The sequence below is a fragment of the Manacus candei genome, unplaced genomic scaffold (genome assembly GCF_025592945.1).
Source record: "Manacus candei isolate 608988 ecotype Guabito, Panama unplaced genomic scaffold, ASM2559294v1 h1tg000014l, whole genome shotgun sequence".
Lineage (NCBI taxonomy): Eukaryota > Metazoa > Chordata > Aves > Passeriformes > Pipridae > Manacus > Manacus candei.
This window is the reverse complement of record NW_026138062.1, coordinates 56,196,506-56,220,000: the sequence shown is the minus strand read 5'-3', so window position 1 is coordinate 56,220,000 and position 23,495 is coordinate 56,196,506. Positions and strand designations below refer to the sequence as shown.

General features: G+C 39.5%; 1 protein-coding gene across 2 annotated transcripts in view; it reads right to left on the bottom strand.

Annotated features, from left to right (window-relative positions):
- The window catches only part of GSK3B (glycogen synthase kinase 3 beta), a 152,935-nt gene that overhangs the window by 48,538 nt on the left and 80,902 nt on the right, over positions 1–23,495 (bottom strand). For both annotated transcript variants that reach the window (XM_051779970.1, XM_051779971.1), the window contains exons 3-6: positions 22,344–22,427; positions 9,468–9,578; positions 6,470–6,600; positions 4,493–4,599 (exon numbers count right to left, since the gene is read on the bottom strand). In XM_051779970.1, the coding sequence (XP_051635930.1) occupies positions 4,493–4,599; positions 6,470–6,600; positions 9,468–9,578; positions 22,344–22,427 (433 nt within the window). The remainder of the gene's footprint in view (positions 1–4,492; positions 4,600–6,469; positions 6,601–9,467; positions 9,579–22,343; positions 22,428–23,495) is intronic.

Below are 23,495 nucleotides of genomic sequence, written 5' to 3'. Positions count from 1 at the left end.
GGGATGTCACAGCAAGAGCAAAATTCAGGATTACATGCACGCACGCTATGTTGGTGCAAGTTTTGCACATCAAGCCACAGATAGCAGAGACAGAGTAAGGCTGAAAGAGGAAAATGCTTGAAAAGACATGTTTGTTCCAGTATTTGGAACAAAAGCTAAACACAGGTATCTGTTCTTTTGTAATGAAGAGATGAAACTACAATGACAGGTGATAGAGTAGTTCTGTGAATTAACATGTGCTTATTTTCAACACTGGAAATTGCCATCTGACAGAGGCAAATACTTTTTATTGTTTGGCAACAGTTTTGGGACACACCTTGGAATGGTTCTTCCCCAAGAAACTCTGAGTTAGGCCAGCTACATATGCCTGCAGAGGAGCTTATGCTCCAGACTGCTGACGTCAAATACTCTCTCCCTCTGTCTTAGCACTCACTAGGAAAGTGAATGAACCACTTCATGATACTTATTTTTGGACACTCCAAGAGAAGCCAGCAATAGAGCCATGCAGATCAATCTTTCCCTGCCAGTAGCTATAAACGTTCCCTCTGGAATGCTCCCAACTCCTGCCAGTGCAGTGATGGAGAAAACACCCTGAGCCCAGCAGACCCTTGTTATGCCAAAGCACCACCACATTTTGGTGAGCCCTCCACTGCCCTGCCACCTAATCTACTGAAAAAAAAATGCATGTCGTGGGGGCAAAGCTCAGCTGCACAGTTGCTTTTTACACAAAAGGATCACATGGCAACACAAACATCTGCACTCACCCCTGCTCCAGTGCCTACATTTGTCCCAGGACAATGTAGGGGAATGTGGGCAGCCATCCCATGGTTTTTCAGCAGGCAGCATCTCCCTTATGACCAGAACTGCCAGCAGCATGCCATCAACATACTCTGAGATGCTGTAACACACACAGACTGGCAAAGGAGAAGCTACAGCCAAAAAACTGTCAAAGGACAGCTGAAAGAACTTGGTTTGGAAAAAAAAAAACAACCAAAGCCAAACCACAAAAAACCCCAACAAAACAAAAACAAACAACAACAACAAAAAAACCCCTCCTGTGTATCAGCTGCAGGAAATAAACAAAGTACCATCCCCAGCAAGCTTTAGGGACATGCACACATCTGCAGAATTCATAGTCATAGGTGCACAAAGGCCCAAACTGTACAAGCTATGAAGACACCCAGTTGACATGGATACTTGTGCCTGACCACTGAAAAAATCCCATAAAACTGTAACACAGGCAGATGACAGAGCTGTTACAGGCCTGGATTTGTAGCTATTTGGCAACAGCGGCTATTTAAAAACTTGAATAGGTCATTTCCCAGGTCATCATTTTAAAAATAGAGTCCCGAGTCTGCTGGAGGCAGACAGAGAGGCATTAACTGCAGTAAATGTGATTTGATGCTACTCTTACTATGGTGTATATTTAAAGACAGCACTAATGCAGTACTTCACAAAAGTTAAAAAAAACTCCTGGCTGTGAATTATTTTTTGAAGGGACGCTTTGGGTTAGAATTTAAGTCATGCATTTTGAGGAAATAATCAGCTTATAGTTTTCTTGTGACTCCCACGATGAAAAGACACATTCTGGAACAAACTTTAGTTTCTGCCACACTGAAGAGCAAGTACTGTTGCAAGGCCAAATTCAGGTGTTTAAAGACAACCTGTGTGAAGCCAGACAGTGCAATGCCACTCCTGGTTACAGTGATGACTGAAACACTGATGTAACACATTACAAGATGACTAACTATGGAAATGGTCATGATGCAGCTGGCTGTGCTGACACTCTGGGGCCATCGGTGCCACTGCCTAGTCTTAAAAAGCACTTCTTGCTCAGAAATACTTCCAAAAATTACCATATTACAGCTCATTATAACCATAAGCCCTGTAGTAACGTTAGCAAACAACAAAAACCCACAGAAAAACCTAGAAGCCTTGCAGATCACATACAAAAAATTTCTACTTAGGACACTTTTTGGCTTCACTGATTTTACTTTTAACGTAGTTTTAAGAGAGGATATTTAAACAGAATAGTGAAGATCCCCACCTTAATTGTAAGTTGACTTTTTGTTATCACACACACACAAGTGGATTCTTATAGAGTGATAAAGGTTATAGCAGGAAAAGCTTGTTATGCTAACAATTCACAGGAAAACAAGAACTAGAAACCCAAGCATATCAACATTAAAACCAAAAAGTTTAAAATGCAGTATTATCATACTGTAGCATTTCACAGTTCCCTACACTTTGAGCAACAGATAAAGCGTTAGTAATTAAGTGCTCCTTCCTCTCTTTTAATAAACCTATCTGTTTGGTTGGTTTGATTGGTTTTCCAACAAGCTGGTTGAGTTTGGATGAACAATCCTAAGTGAAATAAGGTAGAGTTCTCACTAAGCACTGTTGCTGCCTATCCAGCAAGAACTAAGGAATATTTACTACCACTGGAAACAGCAGCATCAAACAACTAAACCTTTAGAATTTCTAACTTATTTGCAGAATGTGAAAACCATTGAATTTGTAAAAGCATTTTATTCCTTCTCAGCTCCCAAATGTAAAGATTCTGCTGAGAAAAAAGTGGAAGGTGGAAAGGACAGGAAGGAAGAAAGGAAAGAATATTAGCTGAACTATTTTTTTATGCCATTCTGTGCAAATTTCAGAAAAAGGACCTTAAGGGACATGAGTTGGAGGGTTGGTACAAGAAAGACTGGACAAAACCTGAAATCCATGATTTTTTTTTTGGCAGGTGAAAAATGGATTCCTCACTTCAGCATGCAATTTTTATTACAACTATTTTAGAGACCAGTATGTAAGACAACAAAAATGGAAAGAGCACCTTGAAAAAGGGTCTGACAAATAGCGCAAGTTTAAAGTCATTACACAGTTGGAACAAGAGACACCTAACGGGCTTATCTATAAAACAGTCTCTTCCAGTGACACATAAAAGACCTGTTTTATGCAGTTATCCTCTGAAACAAGTTGTCTCTGCACTCTGATAACGCAGCGGAGACAACCTATTAGCTCTCAGCTGGCAAAAAGATGTCAAAAGTGATCAGCCACCTTCCTCTCACTCATGAGCTCCTGATACTTTGCTTTTACCTGGGCCCTGCTGCTTATTTGACTACACAGCAATGCTGATTGCACTCGCTCACGTAGCAGAAAGTTACCCTGCCAAGTCTCTTGTCAGTTGAAGCTGAATCGGTGTATTAAACAATAAACTGTGAGATCCAGGGTATCCAGGGGTAAGAGTGGGGCTGGGGCCGCCATTTTTGGCAGCAACCAACCATATGTTCTGCCCTTTTATATTGTGCCACTACTTTCCCCAGACTTCTCTTGGTTCTGCTTCTTTTTCCTACCGGGGAGGTATGTTAAGTGTTGTTAAAATACATACCAAATGATAACCGATGGGAAAAAACATTAGTGAGAGCAGGTAAGCCTTCAGGAACATTTTGGTGGGGTTTTTTTTCCCCCCTTCAAAGAACTGCAGAGTTGAAACAAGCCAGCCAGCCACTCACTTTCACACTAGTTAGAACATAACAACTTTAAATATACTTTAAGTGGTTATAAACACATTCTGCCAAGACTTGATCATGATCCTCAAATCCTTTTGAAAAAATTAAACCTTGCCTAAGTGAATCAAGTCCATAAGCAAGGCAAAAAGTTCCTCAATATTGTGCTAAGGTGAGAGCCAAATCTAGTCTCTTCAACACTAGAACTCAGAAGGGGCACAGGGAACATCTTGACTAAAAACCAGAAGTAGTTACTCACAACCACCCAACACGTTGCTGTTTAAGATTTTTCATTATCCTATTTATTTTTAGGACTCGACTCTAAGAAAACCTGTCCTCTAGCAAAATCTTTAGCCTAATATTTCCATGACACAGCTATGTGTCAGGTATTAGAAAGAAGTCTTCTTCGTGTTCCAAATTAATGACTAAAAGACCACAAAAGTTAGCAGAACAAGTTAAATTAGGAAGACTGCTGTACACAATACAGTAAAACTGTAAGGAGAGTTTAAAGTCAATCATTAGGACACATTCCCCCCCCCCTAAACTCTTTCCTAAAAGCCAAGTAAATAAATCACAGACTTATTTGTGTCTAAATCATAGCATATCAGAAGCAGTAACTGATTTTCTATAGTCTTTCTTTACACTTGAAGTCATCAAATACTTTTCTGGCTTAAGATTTCATACCTACTTTTAAACTAAATGGCAAAATTACACTGATATTTTTTTCCTACTTCGTAATCAGATTTTCCCCTCTACATTGAAAAAGTCCCTTTCCTAGGGTAATTGACACTGAAATCCTGAAAGGTGTAGAAATCACAGCAGCCATCTACAAAACATTTTTATGTCTTTAAGAAGTGGTCCTTAACCATTTACAACAAAATTCAGTCCCTGGGGATTATATCTGAGATCTCTGTAAACCTTGACACTTAACTACCGAATAAAAACTCACGCAGTTGGGAGAGATTTCAACAAATACATGCACGTACCTATACTGGAGGTATAATCGGTGGCTCCAAAGATCAACTCTGGTGCCCTGTAGTACCGAGAGCAGATGTACGAGACATTAGGTTCTCCACGAACCAGCTGCTTTGCACTGAAAAGGAAATGGTAACATTTCAGTAATGAATATTTTTACAATATTGCTGTGCAGACTAACATCAAGCTTTGGCACTCTTCACCCACTCCCAATTCCTAAATGCTGAAGTACCATGTCCTTCTAAGTTGATGCAAACCACTGACTCAGTGATTCACTGTGAAATGAGTCCAATCCCTCAAGCATCTTCCTTACACTGGACATCGCAAAGGAAATTCTGACTACAATCTAGCTGATAAATAGGGTCAGATTTTTGGCTGGCAGCTGTCTTTTTCCAGATACAAAGGTTTGTTTACAAAGGCAAAGAGGACAGAAAACAGTCCAGTCAAATGTAGTTAACTTTTAAGGTTCAAAATCTCTGAATACTCACGGGAAGCAAGTGGAGGGTTTATGTTTGTTTGGTTTTTTGTTGTTGTTGTTAGTTTGCTTTTTTGTTTGGTTGCTTTTTAATTTCCATCATAATGTTCTGTCTCTTTGCTATTTAAGGGAGTGTGGCATGAGGTTAAAGGGGTATGAGGAGACAAAGGAAAATAAACTTTGCCATTATATTCACATGTTAATGGTTCACGATTAACATGAAGGCTTCATTTATACTGCAAGAGATCAGCCACAAATACCTACAGTATTGCCTCAACCACTACTGTTGAAAGAATCCAAGAAAAGAATAGACCATGAGAGGACATTACTTTTGGAACATGAGTATGGACATGTTATACTTCTTTCTTAATTAACAAGCAATTAAATTAGACAAAAAAGGAGCTGGAAAACAAAATTGCCCTTTCAGAAATATGACATTTAACTAAGCAGCACTGAACACTGCAGAGGGGCAAGCCAGTCAAATCTAGTGTTCAGCTTTTTAAACACTCCTTTCAGCCTTCAGGGAAGAAGGACTCCTACCACCCATTTTAAAAAGTCTCAGTTTTCTGTTTTCTATACAGAAACTACAGTTAAAAAATTCCCACTGATAACAGATAGTAAATACTACCTTTTTAATGCATTATTATTTTTGAGTTTCAGTGCGATTTGTATTTTGCTCCAACACTGGTGAGGCAGAGCTGAGGAGGAGATTCCCAAGCCACCAGACATGATGATGCACTGCTTGAATAACCACCCTCTGACATTCCCACTCGCTATGGACAAGTGCATTTAGCAACAGCAGCTTCCATGACTTCTTCCACGTATACCCTACCTATTTTAGTCTGCAAAGTTATAGTACAATCTAAAGACTGGACTTTCCAAGAGAGAAATCTGTCTCCTGCCTCAGTGTGGGTTTCCAGAATTTCTATATCAGTTCTAAGATGGGGGCTGGACTCTACATGCGACTCACTTGAACAGACACTGGAAATAAATGTGCCATCAGAAACTAGAATACAGATGTCCACTATCCAAGAGCTTCAACTGGAAGTCCCGCTTCTGATCTTGAGCCTCTATGGTATTGGCAACATGAAGTGAATTGGTGTACATGCAAGTAGACTAATAAAGAGTAACATTAGCCTTTTTAATATACGGTGCCACTGCACCTGTCCTCTCTTCCCGAAACACAGTTCGCCACAAGATTTGGTTGTATTTTTCCATGGTGTAGTATTTTTCCTATATGACTGCATATTTATTTTATTTTTCTAATACCTGAAAACGTAACAGGCTTGCATTTTAATTCCTTCCCTCCTGATATCTTTTTCCAGCTTTTTCCTCCCGCTCTCCCACCCCGAACTCATTTTGAGGGGAAAACAGAATATCAGCAGTTCTCTTTCAAAGCTACAAATAAAGAAAGATCTTCTGAAGGACGCAGAGGATTTCTTGGCAAAGTTGCACCCAGGTTCACTTTGAAGGAAGACCTCTTCACCAGGTTTCAGGCCACAGATATGCTTACCTTCCGAAGTCGCAGAGTTTTAGAACAGCTGTATCAGGGTCCAGCAAGAGGTTCTGTGGTTTTATATCCCGGTGGCAGATCCCAAAGGAATGGATATAGGCTAAACTCCGGAACAGCTGATACATGTACAACTGGAACACAGAAACACGAGTCCGACGGGGTAAACAATTAGTTTAGCACAAACTCTTATTAGAAGAAAAACAAAAGCTCTCAAAAAAGACCATACTGAATGTGTACTAGTGCTATGAGGATGGACAAGGTATTTGCATACTTTCCCCATCCTGTGCCACATACCCACACATGTGGTTCATCTGTCCTTACAAAACTCAGCATAATGCCAAAAGAGTAATTGTGCCAGTCTTCCAACATTTATAAATAACAGCAGTTGTAAAAAACATACACAAAATAAAGGTGTTTCAGTTTGCTTTATAAATCATCCTCTTCAGAGACATGAAGTATTCCAGGTTATGAAAAAAAAACCCCAAACCAAACCAAACAACTGAAAAAATTGCCCTTCAAGAGCCAAAAGAAAACCCTTTAGTAGATGAAGTTATATTAAATGCTGCCCAGAGACAAGAACAGTGTCTCAGCCTGTCACTGAAGTGAATGTCCCAGTGCTGAGGGGACACAGTCAGATCTCTGGACAACAAGAGAAGGCAAATAAAACCAAATGTTCAGAATAATTTTATACAAGGCACAATAAATAAGCTGAGGGAGAGTTTCTTCTGCCCCCTTTCCAAGACTAACCCCTTAGCAAGGAAGAATACAGCAAAAAGAGATGTTACAAAGCCAAGAACTTCACAGGATAAGATTACACGGCAAGGGGAGGATGTCCAGCTGCTGGAGCTACACGCTTGTGGTTATGGATAACAAAGAGGTGCTGAATACAATTAGGGCTGTATAGCACATCTAGTCCTAAAGGCACAGAAACCCTGCTTTAAGGCTGACAGAAGGCTTACTTGCCAAGTTATTTGTTGTTTTTGTTGTGTCCCCACAAGGTTCCAGTTAAAATCAAGCCACAGGCAGGACACTGCACCAGAGACGCACCTCCACACTTTCCTTTTCTAAGCACATTCTCCACAAATCACCTTTAACTGTCTATAAAACCATGTGCAATTACTAGATATTGGTATCAGGTCATGTTTGCCTCACTTTCACCACTATCTCTGTCGTCACACTTTCTCTCCCCCTTGTTTTTTGTTGCTGGTTTGGCGGGAAACATAGAAATGGAAAGAGAATAATTTGAATTTTGGCTCTAGGTCTCCGGTTTTCATTCTTGTTTCTGAAAACCACGACTCTGCACAAAGAAAAGCAAACAAACATGTTTTCCAAATTGCCTGTTCTAGACTCGTTAAGCATGTATTGTGCAAGGGTATTGCAAAATAATGCAAAAGACGGCTCTAATTTGAGGGGTCAAGTCAACACATGTGGGATTTAGAAAGTATGCCTTTCATCTCCACATAGCAAACCCAAAATTTCCAAGAATTCCTTAGACCATATTAGAAATTACAAATAAAAATTAACCAGAAGATTACTAGAACAGCTTCCCAGCAGTTTTTTTAACAGTTTGTTACCCAGCTCTCTACCTGCCTGGGTATCAATCAGAAATGAACAAATATGTATGATCTGACCTTTGTGTAGCCAAGATGCCTGGAAAATTGCAAAACCCTTAATGACATTGAGGTAACATGATCTTTTTAAATACAGGATTATGTGCAAGGCTTGCCTTGCCAGAAAAGTAAGAACAGCCTTCCAGGTTACCTGGAATGGGAAGCCCCAAGCATCCTGCAAGATGAAAGAGCTGAAGCAAATTTTATTCTGAAAGTGTAAGTAAGGACAACTTTCTCAAGTTCCCATAATGGAGAACAATAAGGGCAAGAATACTGACAAAACATATATAAAAAATTTATCAAAAGCTAAGCTAACAGATTTTTGGGTAGCATATAAACTGAAGACATGCTGTTCCACCAGCAGAGCAAACAGTGTGACCTTGCAACAGAAATTGTTACTGCTGGATGATAAAATTCTGTCCTTTCTTATGAAACAGGCACCGGTGCTGGCTATTGCAGAGACATGCTGTTTGCAATTTATGCATATAGTTATGGCACAAAATGTCATTACTGATAAAATTACTATTTGTAGCTTTCAACTTTCTAACTTTCATCTTCTTTCAACCAAATTAAAGTTTTTTTCTTAAGCCAACCCTCACATTAAGAATTACACTTTTAAAGAGGAGTCTGGAGAATCAATATGAATCAGGCAAATTTATCGCTAATTTCCATTTAATATTACCTGGATGTCATGTTCACAAGTTAATGCCAGGTGAAAATATCATCATTCACTTGTGTGTGGATTGTGGTCACCACAATATACAAAATGGAACTGCAAGACCCAGATGGTCCCACGTTTGACAGCAAAATAAATTTTATTTTAAACATTGTGTAAAAGATGTAGACAACTTGAGTACAGTTTTAAAGCTACAATGTGCATACAAGCATCTTGCCCATGTAGCTCTGGAAGACAAGAGTCAATGAGCTCCAAGTGGGGACAAAAATATGCCTTTTATGCCCACAACAAAAGCACATGAATTCTTACTCATGCCAGGAAAAGAGGAAAATGAGAGATAAGGGAACATCTTCCTGACATCCTCTTTCACTTCCTGACCTTTGTTCTATTATATCTTCATCATCTCAGGAAACTGAAAGCTGCTAATCTAGCTGGTGTCCGTCTCTAAGCTGCTTCAAAAACAAAACACTTCCCCCCCCAGTCTCCCTCACCCATTCCAAGATTTATGCAAAGTCAGAAATTGGGAGTGCTTGTTTAAGCCTCAATCCTCTATTCTTCCTTCACCATAAAAACTAATGATTCTAATTTTCCTTCCCTCAAGATTTATGTGCTTTTAAAAATTTCAGAAAACTTATTATGTCAGAAAAGAGTATCCCCAGAGTCTGTTTCTATTAAATCCTTCTTTACCTAACCACATCTATCAGTTACCTACCTTGACATAAATCATAGGGAGTGTCTGTTTGGCCCGACTATAATGTCTGGCAACTCTGTATACTGTTTCAGGAACATAGTCCAGCACCAAGTTGAGATACACCTCATCTTTCTGAAAGAGAATAGAGAAGAAAAACAAAATCAGCAATAGATTTGAAGCATGAAGCACAATTAAAACATTCAGTGAAACCTAAAGCATGAGAAAGTTGTGGACATTTTAAATCCCACCTTTAGTGGGAGTGTGAACTGCTGACAAATTATTTTGGCCTTGCACTCCTGCATTAATACTTTTGTCAAACTTATGATTAAGGTCATGTTAATTATATATATCTATATCTACATATATATTTATATGTACACACAGAGAAAGATACTATGATGTCCAATGATATAATATGACATAAGGCATTCATTCGCTGATTATAAATAGGACAAGGATATAATTGTTCTGCCCAGTCAATATTTTCATCAGGAGAGTATTTCAAGGTAACATGCATCATTATTTGAAGCAGCCTATTAACTCATTAGTCCCTTACCTGCCAAAACCCAAGAAGTGCAAATTGAGAAGTCCCAAACTCAGCCTCTGACAACAACACATCAAAAAGGTTCAAACAACCTGCATCTTTTAGAAATGTTACTTTGATCTTACTGAATTCCCAACTATTAAGAGATTAATAATACAAATTAACCATTTGTAGACAGTAAGACAGTGTTAACATTTGTAACTATTCCATTTACATCTATTTTGATGTCCCAGTTATCTCCAACTTAAGCATGTGAACTTATTCATGGCAAAACAACGTCTTGAGTATAATTTTTAATATCTAGGATCAGGTTAGAGGTTCATGTGAACATAACACAGAAACAACAAAAGTAGATTTATAATAAGGTACTTTGTTACATTATAAAGTACCTTATTATACACTAGCAAAGGAAAGAAGGAACAAAGAGAACTTAAATGACAAAGTACTATAATCATATAGTGCCTCAATGCAGAACTGAGAATTTTCAGTAGTAAAACAGGTCTTAAAGAGACTTCTGATATTTTAATGCAGTCTTCTGTGCAAATCTTATCAGGACTGTGAATACATTTAATGTTGGGGAATGGGTATAATTAACTGTATCAACCTGAAAAATTATTTTTGAAAGCTGGATGAATCAACCAGAAGTAACCTCTCCTGCACCCACTGCATTACCAGCTAGAACTTTCTATAGTGAAAGACGATACATAGATGGAAACAGCATGGAACTCCCAGTTCTTCAACTGGAGTCCTTGTCAGCAGATCCACTGGCTATGTATCTTAACATCCAAAACCAAAACTCATTTATCTACAGCGATTTAATAATACTACTGTGACTTAAGATGTCACTTCAAGCACAGAGTGAGGCATGTTACTCTCACAGTGCTCTGCTGTCCTGCCACAGCAAAGAGCAGCAGTGTCCAGTGAGTAAAGGAATGGTACATGGTAACACACAGAGAAATACTCACCTTGAATACACAATATACAGAGCACTGCTGGTTTTGTGCGTTGTTAAATACTCAGAATTCAAGATCTGTTTTCACCGTTATTTGACAATAAAGGCTTCTATTTTGAGGACATTTTAATAGTTCTTACCAATACTTCCTAATAGACCAAGTCACCTTGCAAGGCCCTGCCTACATCACTCCTCCCTACAAAAAGATGTTCTTTTTTAATATCATTGCTTAAATGACAGTACTAATAGCACCAGCACTAAGAAAATGTCAATGGCCCACTAACTTGTATCTGGTCTTCTAGTACTTCTGTAACATAGAGAAGGAGCAGCAGCCTCTGAAACCCTGCCTATGCTGGTGCTTCTCCCAGTGCCATCCCAGGAACTGAGTAACAATGTGAAGACATCTGGATACCAGGCTGGAGAATAAACTTTTTGAAATGGATGAGGAGGGACAACTACCAGCAGTGCAGAGGGAATACCAGATGGCTCTGGAACTCCACAGGTGCAGATGTATGCAAGAAAAAACATACTTGTGTTTCAGCACTTTCCCTTCTGCAACAAGGAAAGTTCTTCTTTCCATAATTTTCACTTTAAGCCAATAAAAATCCACCACCATCTCTTCTTAGGTCAGAGCTTTCAATGTTTAAGTACAAAATACAGAAAATAGATGTCCTAAAAAATCAAAGTTAACTTATGCCTGGTAAGGCAACCTGTAACCCATGAGAGAAAAGAGTTTCATGAATATGGATTCTGTTTGACTCAGTGTAGATACAGCCTGATGAATATGCTGAATGTTTGCCTCTTAGAAGATGGGAAAATCATATCGGTGACAAGTCACTGCACCGAGTACTCTGTTACTGAAGTTGATTACTTTTATCCAAGGATTCATGTTTCATGTACCAAAAAGATTTACATGAGAGATTAGAGAGGAAAAAAAAAGAGTAGAAATGAAATTATAGTGGTTTCATTATCCTCTTGCAGTACAAGCAAAAGGAGACATGTAAAACAATAAAACATGTGATCAGGAAACCCTGTCAATCCAACTTCACAACAGTGGGTTTTGACAATTACAGAAGTCTATTTAGTTCATACCAACTTTGCCTTGTTTTTGTGCCTCCATTTTTATGTTCTGTTGGAAATGGGACAAATTCAATGGTATGACATGACACGACAGAAGCACAAAAAACCCTCGAGCACCTGAATCTTAGAGATGAGGTTTTTCTTATGAGTTTTGATGCTACACACAGTACCTGAACAATCAACATGGGCTTTGCATGGCAATGCTCCTGAGTATCCTGTCTATCACACATTATCCACCAGAACACAAAGGCACACGAATACCTTTCCCTCACCAACTAGCAAGAACTGATGTTCCTGTACCAGGAACAGTGTGGCCAGCAGGACCAGGGAAGTCATTCTTCCCCTGTACTCAGCACTGGCAAGGCCACACCTCGAGTGCTGTGTCCAGTTCTGGGCCCCTCAGTTCAGGAAGAACATAGAGGTGCTGGAGTAGGTCCAGAGAAGAGCAACAAAGCTGGTGAAGGGACTGGAGCACAAGTCCTGTGAGGAGAGGTTGAGGGAGCTGGGGCTGTTCAGCCTGGAGAAGAGAAGGCTCAGGGGAGACCTCATCAGTCTCTACAACTCCCTGAAAGGAGGCTGTAGCCAGGTGGGCATCAGTCTCTTCTCCCAGGCAATCAGCAGTAGGACAAGAGAGTACAATCTTAAGCTCTGCCGGGGAAGTTTAGGTTGGATATAAAGAAGAAATTTTTTAGAGAGAGAGTCTAGTAACCACAGCAGTGTTGGATCAAGGGTTGGACAAGGTCTTTTCCAACCCAGTTGATTCCATGATTCTATAAATGCAAGGCTTATGCTGTTGGCTATGTAAGTAACTGCATATTCCACTCCTACCATATGCAACTAACTTCAGTTGTTCTCTTTATGAATTAAACAAATCAAAGATGATGCAAGTGCTTTGACCAACATCCTCCTGGTATTACCAAGCACTGGGCTCATAAACACACAGAAAAGAGTTTTCACGACCTCTCATCCTTCTCTTTGAACATGAACTGGATGAAAGTAACATCCAAGTTACCTGGATTTCCCTGAATAAGATTCAGGACAAGCTAAGAAGCAGTCATGGCCTGACAAACCCTGAGGGTGATGTAACCTGGTTTGCCTACCTCATGCATTCCTCCTAAACACATATTTTTCCAGTGACCCAGATGTATTGCAATAGGAAACAGGGTTAGCTGAAAGAGCTTGCCAAATGAGGGCAACTGCTCAAGGATCAACTGGGAGGATAAATGCTTATCTTTCCATTACAGGAAACCTTACCACATATTCCACAAGTGACTTGTTTCCATACTGCTGTTTCAGAACTGGTCTGGGAACAAACCAAGGTAACCTGACTGTCACAAGTATCTCTGAAACAACTTACAGAGAACAGAGAAGTCCAGAGGAGACTGCAGCATATAAATTACAGAAAGCAAACACAAGATGTCATTAAATAACTCACTTCTCCTTACAGATCTTGGGACTGAATATTATTAGCTTTCATCAGCAGGTCAAATGTTTATGTTCATCCATGTTCTCCTGTGCTTGCTGCTAAGATTATGACCATGTACTCTTTAAAATAAAAAAGGGGGAGGACAGAAAGCCAGACCCTGAAATACAGAATCGATGTATTTCATTAGGATTTTGACTTCAGCAAATCAGCTCATGTACCAGCAATTGCACCAAATGTTAGAAGCTGCTTTCTGTCACTTGGCAGATAAATTCTCAGTTGACAAACGCTGCTCCAAAACGAACCACAGCAAAATAACCACTGCTTTGCCATCAAACCGCTCCGTGCCTCTCAAGAACCCACAGTTCAGGCACCACTTCACTTTGATGGGAAATATTTCATACAAGAAAATACTAATACAACCTATGCCATACTAAGAGGCATGAGAAAGACTAGGACAGAAGAACTAAAACATTCTAGCAACCTGATTTTATTCCTTGTGCCAGAAATTGGAGACAAAACAGGATGAAAGAACAACTACTGTAGTACATGAGCATTACACATAATGTGGCTGAGGACTGAGGGAAATTGAAAACATTGCCTTACTGATACAGGAAAGGATGCAGGGAGGTCTCAAACCCCACTTTAAAAATCTCTCTTTCAGTCCCCACAAGTAATCTGTCTTAAGCACCATCCAGTTGTGTTTAATTGAATTAAAAGAAACAGCTATTGAATTAAAATAAATCAATAGCTATTGAATTCAAAGATTCACTTTTCTACATTGTTCCTTGCAAGGAAAGTTCAAATATTTCTTCTCTATGATCATCCCCTACTTGAACAAACCCCACATTGATCCTAAGTGCTTTCTACCAGCTTTTGTTAGCTTTTATTCATGTATCAGACACACACTAAATTTACAATGTGTGTGCATAAAGCCCCAGTCAACATTAGTCAGTCACGGCCCAACTACCAATGTGACCAGAGAAGCCAGGGAGGTCATATGTGCCAAACACCAGCCTGACAGCAAAAGGCAAAATCATACTCTGAAGAATATGTCGGCATCTAGTAAGATGTTAGAAGTACTCCTGAACTGTCAAGGTCAACCTGGAATCTAAAGAAAATTTCTCTGAGCGTCAAGTAATGGGATAAAAAGGTTTAAAAACTATTCTGGGTGCTCTTTCTTCTAGGGTGACTAAATTTACTGGTCAGCATTTGGAAAAAGTGATGAACATGCTCATTTCAGTTTTCATCTCCTGGCAGATCAGTAACAGTGTGGTGATTCTGGTGTGGTTTGTGGGTGGGTTTTTGCTAGTTTTTAGATGGACTCCACATGACCGGCTGTATGAGTGCAACTGAGAGAAGATGAACAGGACTCTAACTAACTTTGCATTTGGAGAAATAAATGTGGAATTAATTGCAGTCTGAAAAAACTCACTTTACTTGCCTATTCAAGCTAAAAGCACACAGACAAGTGATTAGCTTAAAATTAAGTAATATGCCTCAAAGATGTGCTTCTCATTATTAATATTGTCCCAAGGCATCAGTATTGGGACTATATGAAGTAAACAAGCCAGTCAGTTTACTGAAGGGAATCATGTTTTCTTTACCATATGACAGCACCCCACCAATGATGTTTCAGAGGTAGGTACCGCACACAGAGCTCTTACTGACAGGATGGCAGCTACACAAGGGTTCTGTCAAAAAGAACTTGAAGGATTTACCTTTAAGCTGGAATGCAAGAAAATGCCTTTTAGCATTTCATGTGGACTATGCCTTTTTTGAGAGTGCATTATTTAAACACCAAAGTGTCATCATGAGGTAAAATATGCCCTTCACCCTGACTTAGGCATCTAGATTTAGACAACACAGGAGGTTCAAAGTCACATAGTTTTTGTCCCGGATTCAAAAAAGGGCTATTTTACTTTTTCTTAAAGCTACAACCACCACACACTTCACATCCCCTTATCAAGCACCATGAGAAACCCACCCTCCTTCCCTTATCTTGAAGACTGACACTGTAAGTTAAAAATACGAAGACTTTGGACATGCATTCAAAGACAAAGCAAAAATTTGCAGCCTTCATACTCTAACTACCCAGTAGCCATGATAACTAGAAAAATTTGAAAATGCAAAACATGTGCTAGCTGACCTTATTTGTATAAAGGAATGGTGACATCCAGTGGCCACGTGTGCCTGGTTTTACTTGCAGTTTACAACCACATCTATTTCAAAACAGAGCTGAAGCTGCCACCAAAATATAGGGACTGTATGCCTAGAGATACAGTTGCAGTTTCACACAGATAAATCCGGGGGGTAAGAGCAGTTGAAGACTCAACTACAGTGTTCAGAAAGATACAGATATTTTCTATTAGTATTACAAATGTTGGGCAAAGTATCTCCTTTCCTAATCCCTCAATGTCCATGACTGAGTTGGAGAACTAAGATCTGTCCCAAGACTTTTGTTCCTACACCTACGTATCAAAACTTACTAAACTGTTCTGTAATGTTCATTACTCCTCAGCATAGCACAGTCATGTTATGTAGGAATTGCCAGCCTGGTTAGCTGTGATGGCAGCATAAGGCCAGAAGTCAACCCTCCAAATATAATTCATATTTAAAGAACTTTCCCAGGTCTTGTTCAAAGACAACTGGTTAACATTATCTACTTTTGATCACTGAAAGAGTCCAGGTTCTTAGATGATGCACTAAGACATTCCTTGTTGTTAAAAAAAAAAGACATTTTCTGTCCTATTTTTCCCCTCTAAAGAGAGGCTACTGTAAAGGAAAAGGTCACACATTGAAAGAATTTTGGAATCCCTGATGATTCTTGCTTATTTTATGCCCTATAAAGTCCTTAAGCTTATAGCTGTACTTTCAAGGAGAAATAATTTCTATGAAGTCGGAAACATCCACCCAACATCTAAAAGGCAGGACTGATTTATCATCTGACACGGGTGATCTGTGGATATTTGAACCACAGTTCTCAAGCAGAGACTCTGCCATAAACTGGCAATAAGTCTGTTGGAAGATGAAAATTGACAATGATGTTGGGATCACTGGACTGTCCCGCATACCTTGCCATGAAAACAAAAAGCGGTGTTTGGACATCCACTCTTTTCCTGCCTGTTCGCTACCTTCCAGAGTGAGTAGGAATTTTTGAATCAGGATATATCCAAACTAGGCAAGATATTACACAATAATGGTTCAAACTATATGCCTGCCTCAGGATAAGCAATACAAACTGCTTTCCTGATGGCCATCCAACATGGGAAGATGAGAGCAGTAGCTAGAGCTGATAGAGGAACGACTTGAGAACAGAAAGTGACCAGTCAGATGTACTGGATGGCTCACTGGTCTAGAGAGAAATCACAGAGCTTCCTATTTCCGTGCACCTACCACTCTGAGGATCTGCTGCCTACTCTGCTCTTGCACAGACCTAACAGAGGCAGACAAAACTGCTATTTCTAAAAACACAACCTACTCAAAACCAGAGACTGATCATAACTACAACTAAGGAAATTCCCAGCATGTTGTGAGCCCTAACAGCAGTAACTGATAAATCATTATCTGCTGACTGGTGCCCTTTTTGAAATGAGCTTGGCAGGCCTCAGGCAAGGACCACAGAGATACCAACATCACAAAACTCCTCATAATTGGCATTAATTGCTCCTTTGTTGACAGCACAGCAGATCTGCCAAGGATTGAATGAATGGTAGTGACTAAATTCATCTCTAGGGATGGCCCTTCAGCACATTACTAGCCTGGTGCAAAACATTCACACAAGCTCTGGCAAAGTAAAATTGGGCTCAAAGCTCTGTTAATTGAACTTTCTACACAGTAACTTTTTTTAAAGTTCAGTTAAGAAACCAAATTGTTCCGATTTTAACAGGGAACAAGAATGGACGGCCCTTACATGACAACTCATTTGAACACTCCTGCAAGAAAGAATGATGACGTTCCTGCCTCTTTGAAGGTGGAGGATATGTCTTTTTCTAACAGGGATATGAACCTAGAGAAACACCAAAAACTTGCAAATCGGAAGTTGCTCCCTTCTTTCAAACTTCTTCACTGCAGTTTAAAACACTGCTGCCAGAGCACGCATGAGATAGTGCACAGTAGCTTACAGATGCAGCTCAGTGTGTATGTCCTCTATGTTTATTTTAAACTTCAGCCTAAGTCTAGGGGAGTAAATTTCCATCCTGAGTCTTCATGGACCTTTGGCTACATGCCCTTATCGCTAAGGCTACATAAGACTAGACATCAATTAGAGCATGCAGAAGGGCCAGCTCAGCCTCCAAGAAAGAGTCAGCATATTGCCTATTTATGATCACTCTGTGATTCCACATATGCTTTGCTTGACTCCTCTGAATTCTGCCACCTTAATGAGGAAAAACAAAAGTTACATAACCACAGATGCAATTACTCAACAAAAACTTTATTTACTTTACTTTTATATGATTTGATGCAGAAATAAATCCCTCCAGTAACTTCTCATCCTCTTTTGGGCACGGATATGGATCAATCAGTCTTATTAAACACTCAAAAATATCCACGCAAGGAAATGTGACAGTTATGAAATACCACAAAGATCTAAACCAGAAATAGAGAGGGGGAAAAAATGGGAATTGAAAACTCATTTCAGGTTTTACACAGCTGAATAATTTTACTCGACAGTCACTGATTTAAGAAGTTAGGTCAGTCTATAAAACATCTTAGCAAAGGAGCCAGAGGTATCACTCACTATGTTCACATCTGCCCTACCTTGGAGCATGGCTCAAAAGGTTCTGAGAAGAATTAGGCTAAAAAGGACAGGCAGCAAGACCATCTCCCCCTACTTCAGGACATCAACACTTACATTTTGTACCATGCTAAATGCAAGTCAGTCCCTGAAATTAAGGAAATTTAGCAAAAGTCAACCAAGAAATATATGCCTTCCTAATACAGTCTGATGTCCCAGTGGTAAGTTGGCAGGCAAACCAAGCATCTTGTTCAAGACCCTACCCTAAGGCATAATATCAAAACCAATATCAAAGAGCAGAGCTGGTCAGCCCTAAAATCCTCCCCATTTTCCCCAAGAATTACCTAGAAAACTACAAATCACAGAAATTCAGCATGGAAAAGACTTGTGACTACTTCCACCAGGAGAATCTTTCATACAACAACTCAACCCACTATTTGGTTGTTCTTCCTCACCTCTGGTTCATTCCACCAGCTGTAATTACATGTTCTGGACTAACAAAAAGCACATTACAGGTATGAAAGACAGTGCCTTCTGCCAGATATCTCATACAGCCCCAGAAAAAAAAAAAAAAGGAAATTAGAATCTACTCTGGCAAATTCATTAAGGAAAAGGCTTTTGAAAAAACTGGGTTATCCAACAGGTGTGACAAACATCCGTAAACCTGCAAAGAATTGAGAAGGAAATAGTTTACAGAAGCAACTTGAATGCCAAGGCTGTCAGCTGTCATATGAATATATATTATGTGCTTTCTCTGAGTTCTTCTAAACTAGAAATTATTAGTCAAACACGATTAATACGCAGTCAGTTCTCAGAACAATTTTTACGTCTATATATACACACAAAGGTATAAATATATCTCTGTGCATGCATTTAAGTGAATATACACATGCACACACAGAGAATATACCTATATAAAGGCAGTACAAATTCAAAGATGTTCAGACAAGAGGGAGTCACCCAGTAACAGAAAACAAAGGAGAAGAAATCAGTCAAAGTCATGTTTAATACAAGATTTCCATGCTTCTAAGGCTTGACGGCATTTGGCAAAAGCAGGAAAAAAGTTTAAGCAAATGGGAGACATAAAAAGGACAGTTCATCATAAAGGGAAAAAAAAAGTTAAGGCGCTCAAACACTTCAACCAATTCCACAGAGAGCCCCCTGAAACAGCTAATGGAGAGCTCCAAATCCCTACAAACTAGGTGTACAACTTTGATGCACCTAAGGAATAGTCTGACTAGCAAGTGTTTTTTAGAATTAGTTTTCTACTTGATACTTTTTGTTTTCTGATCAAGAATGAAACCCCCTGTTTTGCTAGAATAATGCCAGTTTTAAGGTTGCCCAGTGTCTAATAATATCTAGTGATTAAAACGAACTAAAATGACTGTTAGGCACATGGCTTTCAAAGAGTGCCAGTCTCTTTGAATCTGACTGGATTTGGAGAAATCCTTTGAGGGACCTCTAAATCAAGACCAGATTTAAGCTTCTCAGATACTGGTAAAAAAAAAAACAAAGAAAGAAAAGTCTCTGGGCTTGGAGATTCCAGTGTCAAGCACTAGGGAAGAAGGGAGAAGTCTAAGCAACACAAACAGGTGGAGTAATCACAGTGGTACGAAAACCTTTATGCAAGAGAATGCCTGAAATATAAGTATCAAAATGTCATTAAAGAGATCAGCAGCATAATAGTTACCTCTGAGATTTTGCACTCACTGCTAGACTTGAGTTAATTAGCACAAACATGGATTAAGGCAGACAATTGTCAAGTTCCTCATGAAGACAGACAACAATTGCAAGCCCCAGTCACCACTATGCTGCTGCATTTTCTGCTATACGTTCCCTGGATTTTTACATTACTCTTCCCATTGCACTTGGCTTCAATAATCAGTTTATATAAAGTTCTGGGTACCTATCATCCAGTTGTAGGGAGCAACTGCTCCCTACATGCCCTTCTTGGTTACCAGATGGGACATTTTTCTCCCTTCTCTAATCCTTAAAGGGCCAGTTTGACTTTGAGGGTAATACAAAGGAAAAGATGTTACTGCTTCCCAAACTGACAAAAACATGATAAGAAATGTTATTCTTCCTTCCCAGATGAGTTTCAGAACACCAACTTGCTGCTGTTCAGAGCTTTGTCCAAACAGCAAACTCCAGCCCTCTCCTCCTCCTGGAGTACCAGTCTGCCACCAGAATGGCAACCAGTTAAGGCCTTATAGCCCACACAGGAAAAGCACTGGCAAGTTGCTGTGCTAACACTCCGCTTGTGTTTCCTACAGCTTCTTCTGCAGGCGTTTCCTGAGAGCTGCAAGAAAGGGCAGGAGTCACGCATGCCATTGCTGAGTTATCTTCACATGCTGCCACCTACATGGCAATACCTGCAAGCCAATTATGCATCTTTTTGTATTGAACTGCAAGAGACCTCGCAACCTGAACTGCAACATTACACTGCTGACATTCTGCTGGGTGTGCACTGGCCCCAGGGACTGGTTCACATTTGTCCCATTTTGCAACAAGGTAGCAGTGGAAATATCAAAGGCACAGAGTAGAGGCATCAAGAGAGAAGAGAAGAAAGCAACATGAAAGAAAAACTTCTCACTGAAGTATTAAGATTCACTGGCCACGGATACAGACTGCAGTTTTAAAAGCAAAACTAGTGCTGCCAAGAATCAGCCACGTTTATGTTTTGCAGAATGGTAAATCCAGTCTCAAGCTCACCATCAAGTCAAAGATTTCCAAAACAATTTTTCTCAAGTTACTGTTAGACAAAGGCTACTGGGACAATGTTCTGAGCGGTTTTAATGCTTCCACTGTTTGAAGGAGGAATTTCTCATGCTGCTTGAGGAATTTCTAGTTATGAACAAAATACAGCCTAAAAAACTACACTACCAGCAAAACAGCCACAGCCATACAATACTGAAAATGCTTGCTATCACCAGGCAAGGGCATGTAAGGAAGGGGAAGGACTGATCAAAAAAATAATGAAAAAATCTAAACCATATTTCTCAAATCCTGTGAAGAGGTTTTGCAAGCTTTCCATAGGCACAGACAAGGCACAGAGCCAGATTCCCCCTCAAACCACTCCTCAGAGAGGTAACAGCAGAGGTCTTCCAATTATCTTTCTGTGCTCTGCACAAGACTGCAGCGACCTGTCACCAGCAACTTATCCTGGAGATACCAGCTCCTTTTCTGGTTCCAAACACCATGAAGTGGGTGGGCTGCCTCTCCCATTATGTCGACCCATTTTGTTAACCTGCAGTTAATAGCCTGTCAGTAGCTATCAGCTCTCATATACAGCCCTTTGCAGCATTGTGAACAGTGTATGTGCACCAGCATCTTAAGACAACTAAGAATGTAATCTGCTTTAAAAAATTAAAAAATTGTAGCATTTATATAAATTATATAAAAAATTATATACATATTTATAACAATATATAGAAAGATTAGGGGAAGTTCAGAAGGTCATCTAGCTCACCTCACAGCTTGCATTAACTCCCATGAGGGACAGAAAGACTTTTTTTTTTTACTCCATGGATGATCCTGCTTTAAGCATAAGGGTGAACCAGATGCCATCTTGAAGTCCATTTCATCCTGAATTATCCTATGATTCGTAAAATGCTGATACATACTTAGACAAGGAATGTGTTATAATTTCATACTGAAACTAAACCTTGTAACCCCTTCTTAAAAACCCCAAGGAATTTTTAAACTTGGACGGAAAACAAATGGCAGTGTCTATTTCTTGAGATTTATTAAATCCAGGTAGTTGCTCCTTCTTCTGGAGCATAAGCATTCTGACAAATGCTACAGTCACAGGATCATACATTATTCTTTCCTCTGGGCTTTGAAACTCAACCTGTATGTGGAACAGATGCACAAGGAAGGAGAACAAGAGCATACAGGGGCTGGGTCTGTGAAAAGTCAAATAAATGCTTTAAATCTAAACTGCATATCCAAATCTGCTGCACTACTGTTGTGTTATAACTCTACTCCTTATGGAGCACACACTTCCATACTGAAACACATCTGCTCCAGTTTGACCTGTTGAGGCACCACTATAGCATTTGCTCTATGTTATCATGCCCATTGTCTTCTCTAGAAATTCTAACAGTTCACTTATACCCTAGATGGTTACCAGAAGGTATTGCTTTGTTTTTCATTCTTACCTTCTCTCCACTAGAGTAGAAGAAATAGCGCAATCGGACAATGTTACAATGATCCAACTTTCTCATAATTTGGAGCTCTCTGTTCTGAAACAAGAGAAAAGCAAACAATTAGAAAAACATAAAGTACCATAGTAAACACCTTTATATACAGATACAGGAGGTGACAAAGCAAAGAACAACTAAAGTTGGAAAGAGGCAACAGCTTTCCCATGTTTATTAGTATTTATGGCAGTTACTTTATCACTGAGAATACTGCCAACTTTGAGTACATTTTCCCTCTGAGGTCCACAAATCCATCAAAAAATCCAAGAATTACCTACTTGCGTTATTAAAGGTTCAGTAGTAAAAGGCAAGAAGACATTAACTTGCCATTTTTAATTTCTGATCTTACAATAATACCATGTATCAGCCAGAAGGGTTGTAAACCTATCCCCCTTGAATACTGTATAAATAATGCAAGCACTGTAAAACCAAACGTAACGTTTCCACATACATGCCTGCCGTCCTCCACAGTGCAAAACAGGTTTGCAACAAAAGATCTTTGCCTCTTCCATTCTCTGTAATACCAACAAAAAGCACCTGAAATTTATGCAACAGAGTTCCCACTTTCATTCAACCAAGGTTTAACCAGGTTTAGACAGACAGAATAATCGTGTTAGTTTCCCATTTTATATCAACCTGAAAAAGCTGTTAAAATAAAATCAGTTCATTACATGCATGATAAACTTGTGCTTTTACTGCAATATCCATTATAAATGATGCCTAAACAAATGAGGGATCTTATTGCCTAACAGAAAAAAACAAGTGAAGTTTTGAACTGCGGGTATGATCAAAAACAAGCAAGTAAAATTAGCACAGCTATGTTAGTTATACTTCACAGATATTGTTACAATACTCCTTTTTCCTAGGGTCACATTTACCCATCGCTGTTATTCCTTCCTCAATTAATAAACAATCTGCAGCTTCAAAACCAGAAGGTATTCCACTTTTTACGCCACTCGTGGGATTGCTAATCACGCTTCCTGAATAGCTAGAACCAATACAATAGACTAATTCACTGGTCCTACTAGCATCATTAACGCTGGCCAAGTTCAGGAATATTTGGGAAGAAAATTCTTTAGCCACCACATACTTTCATACTTGAATGCACAA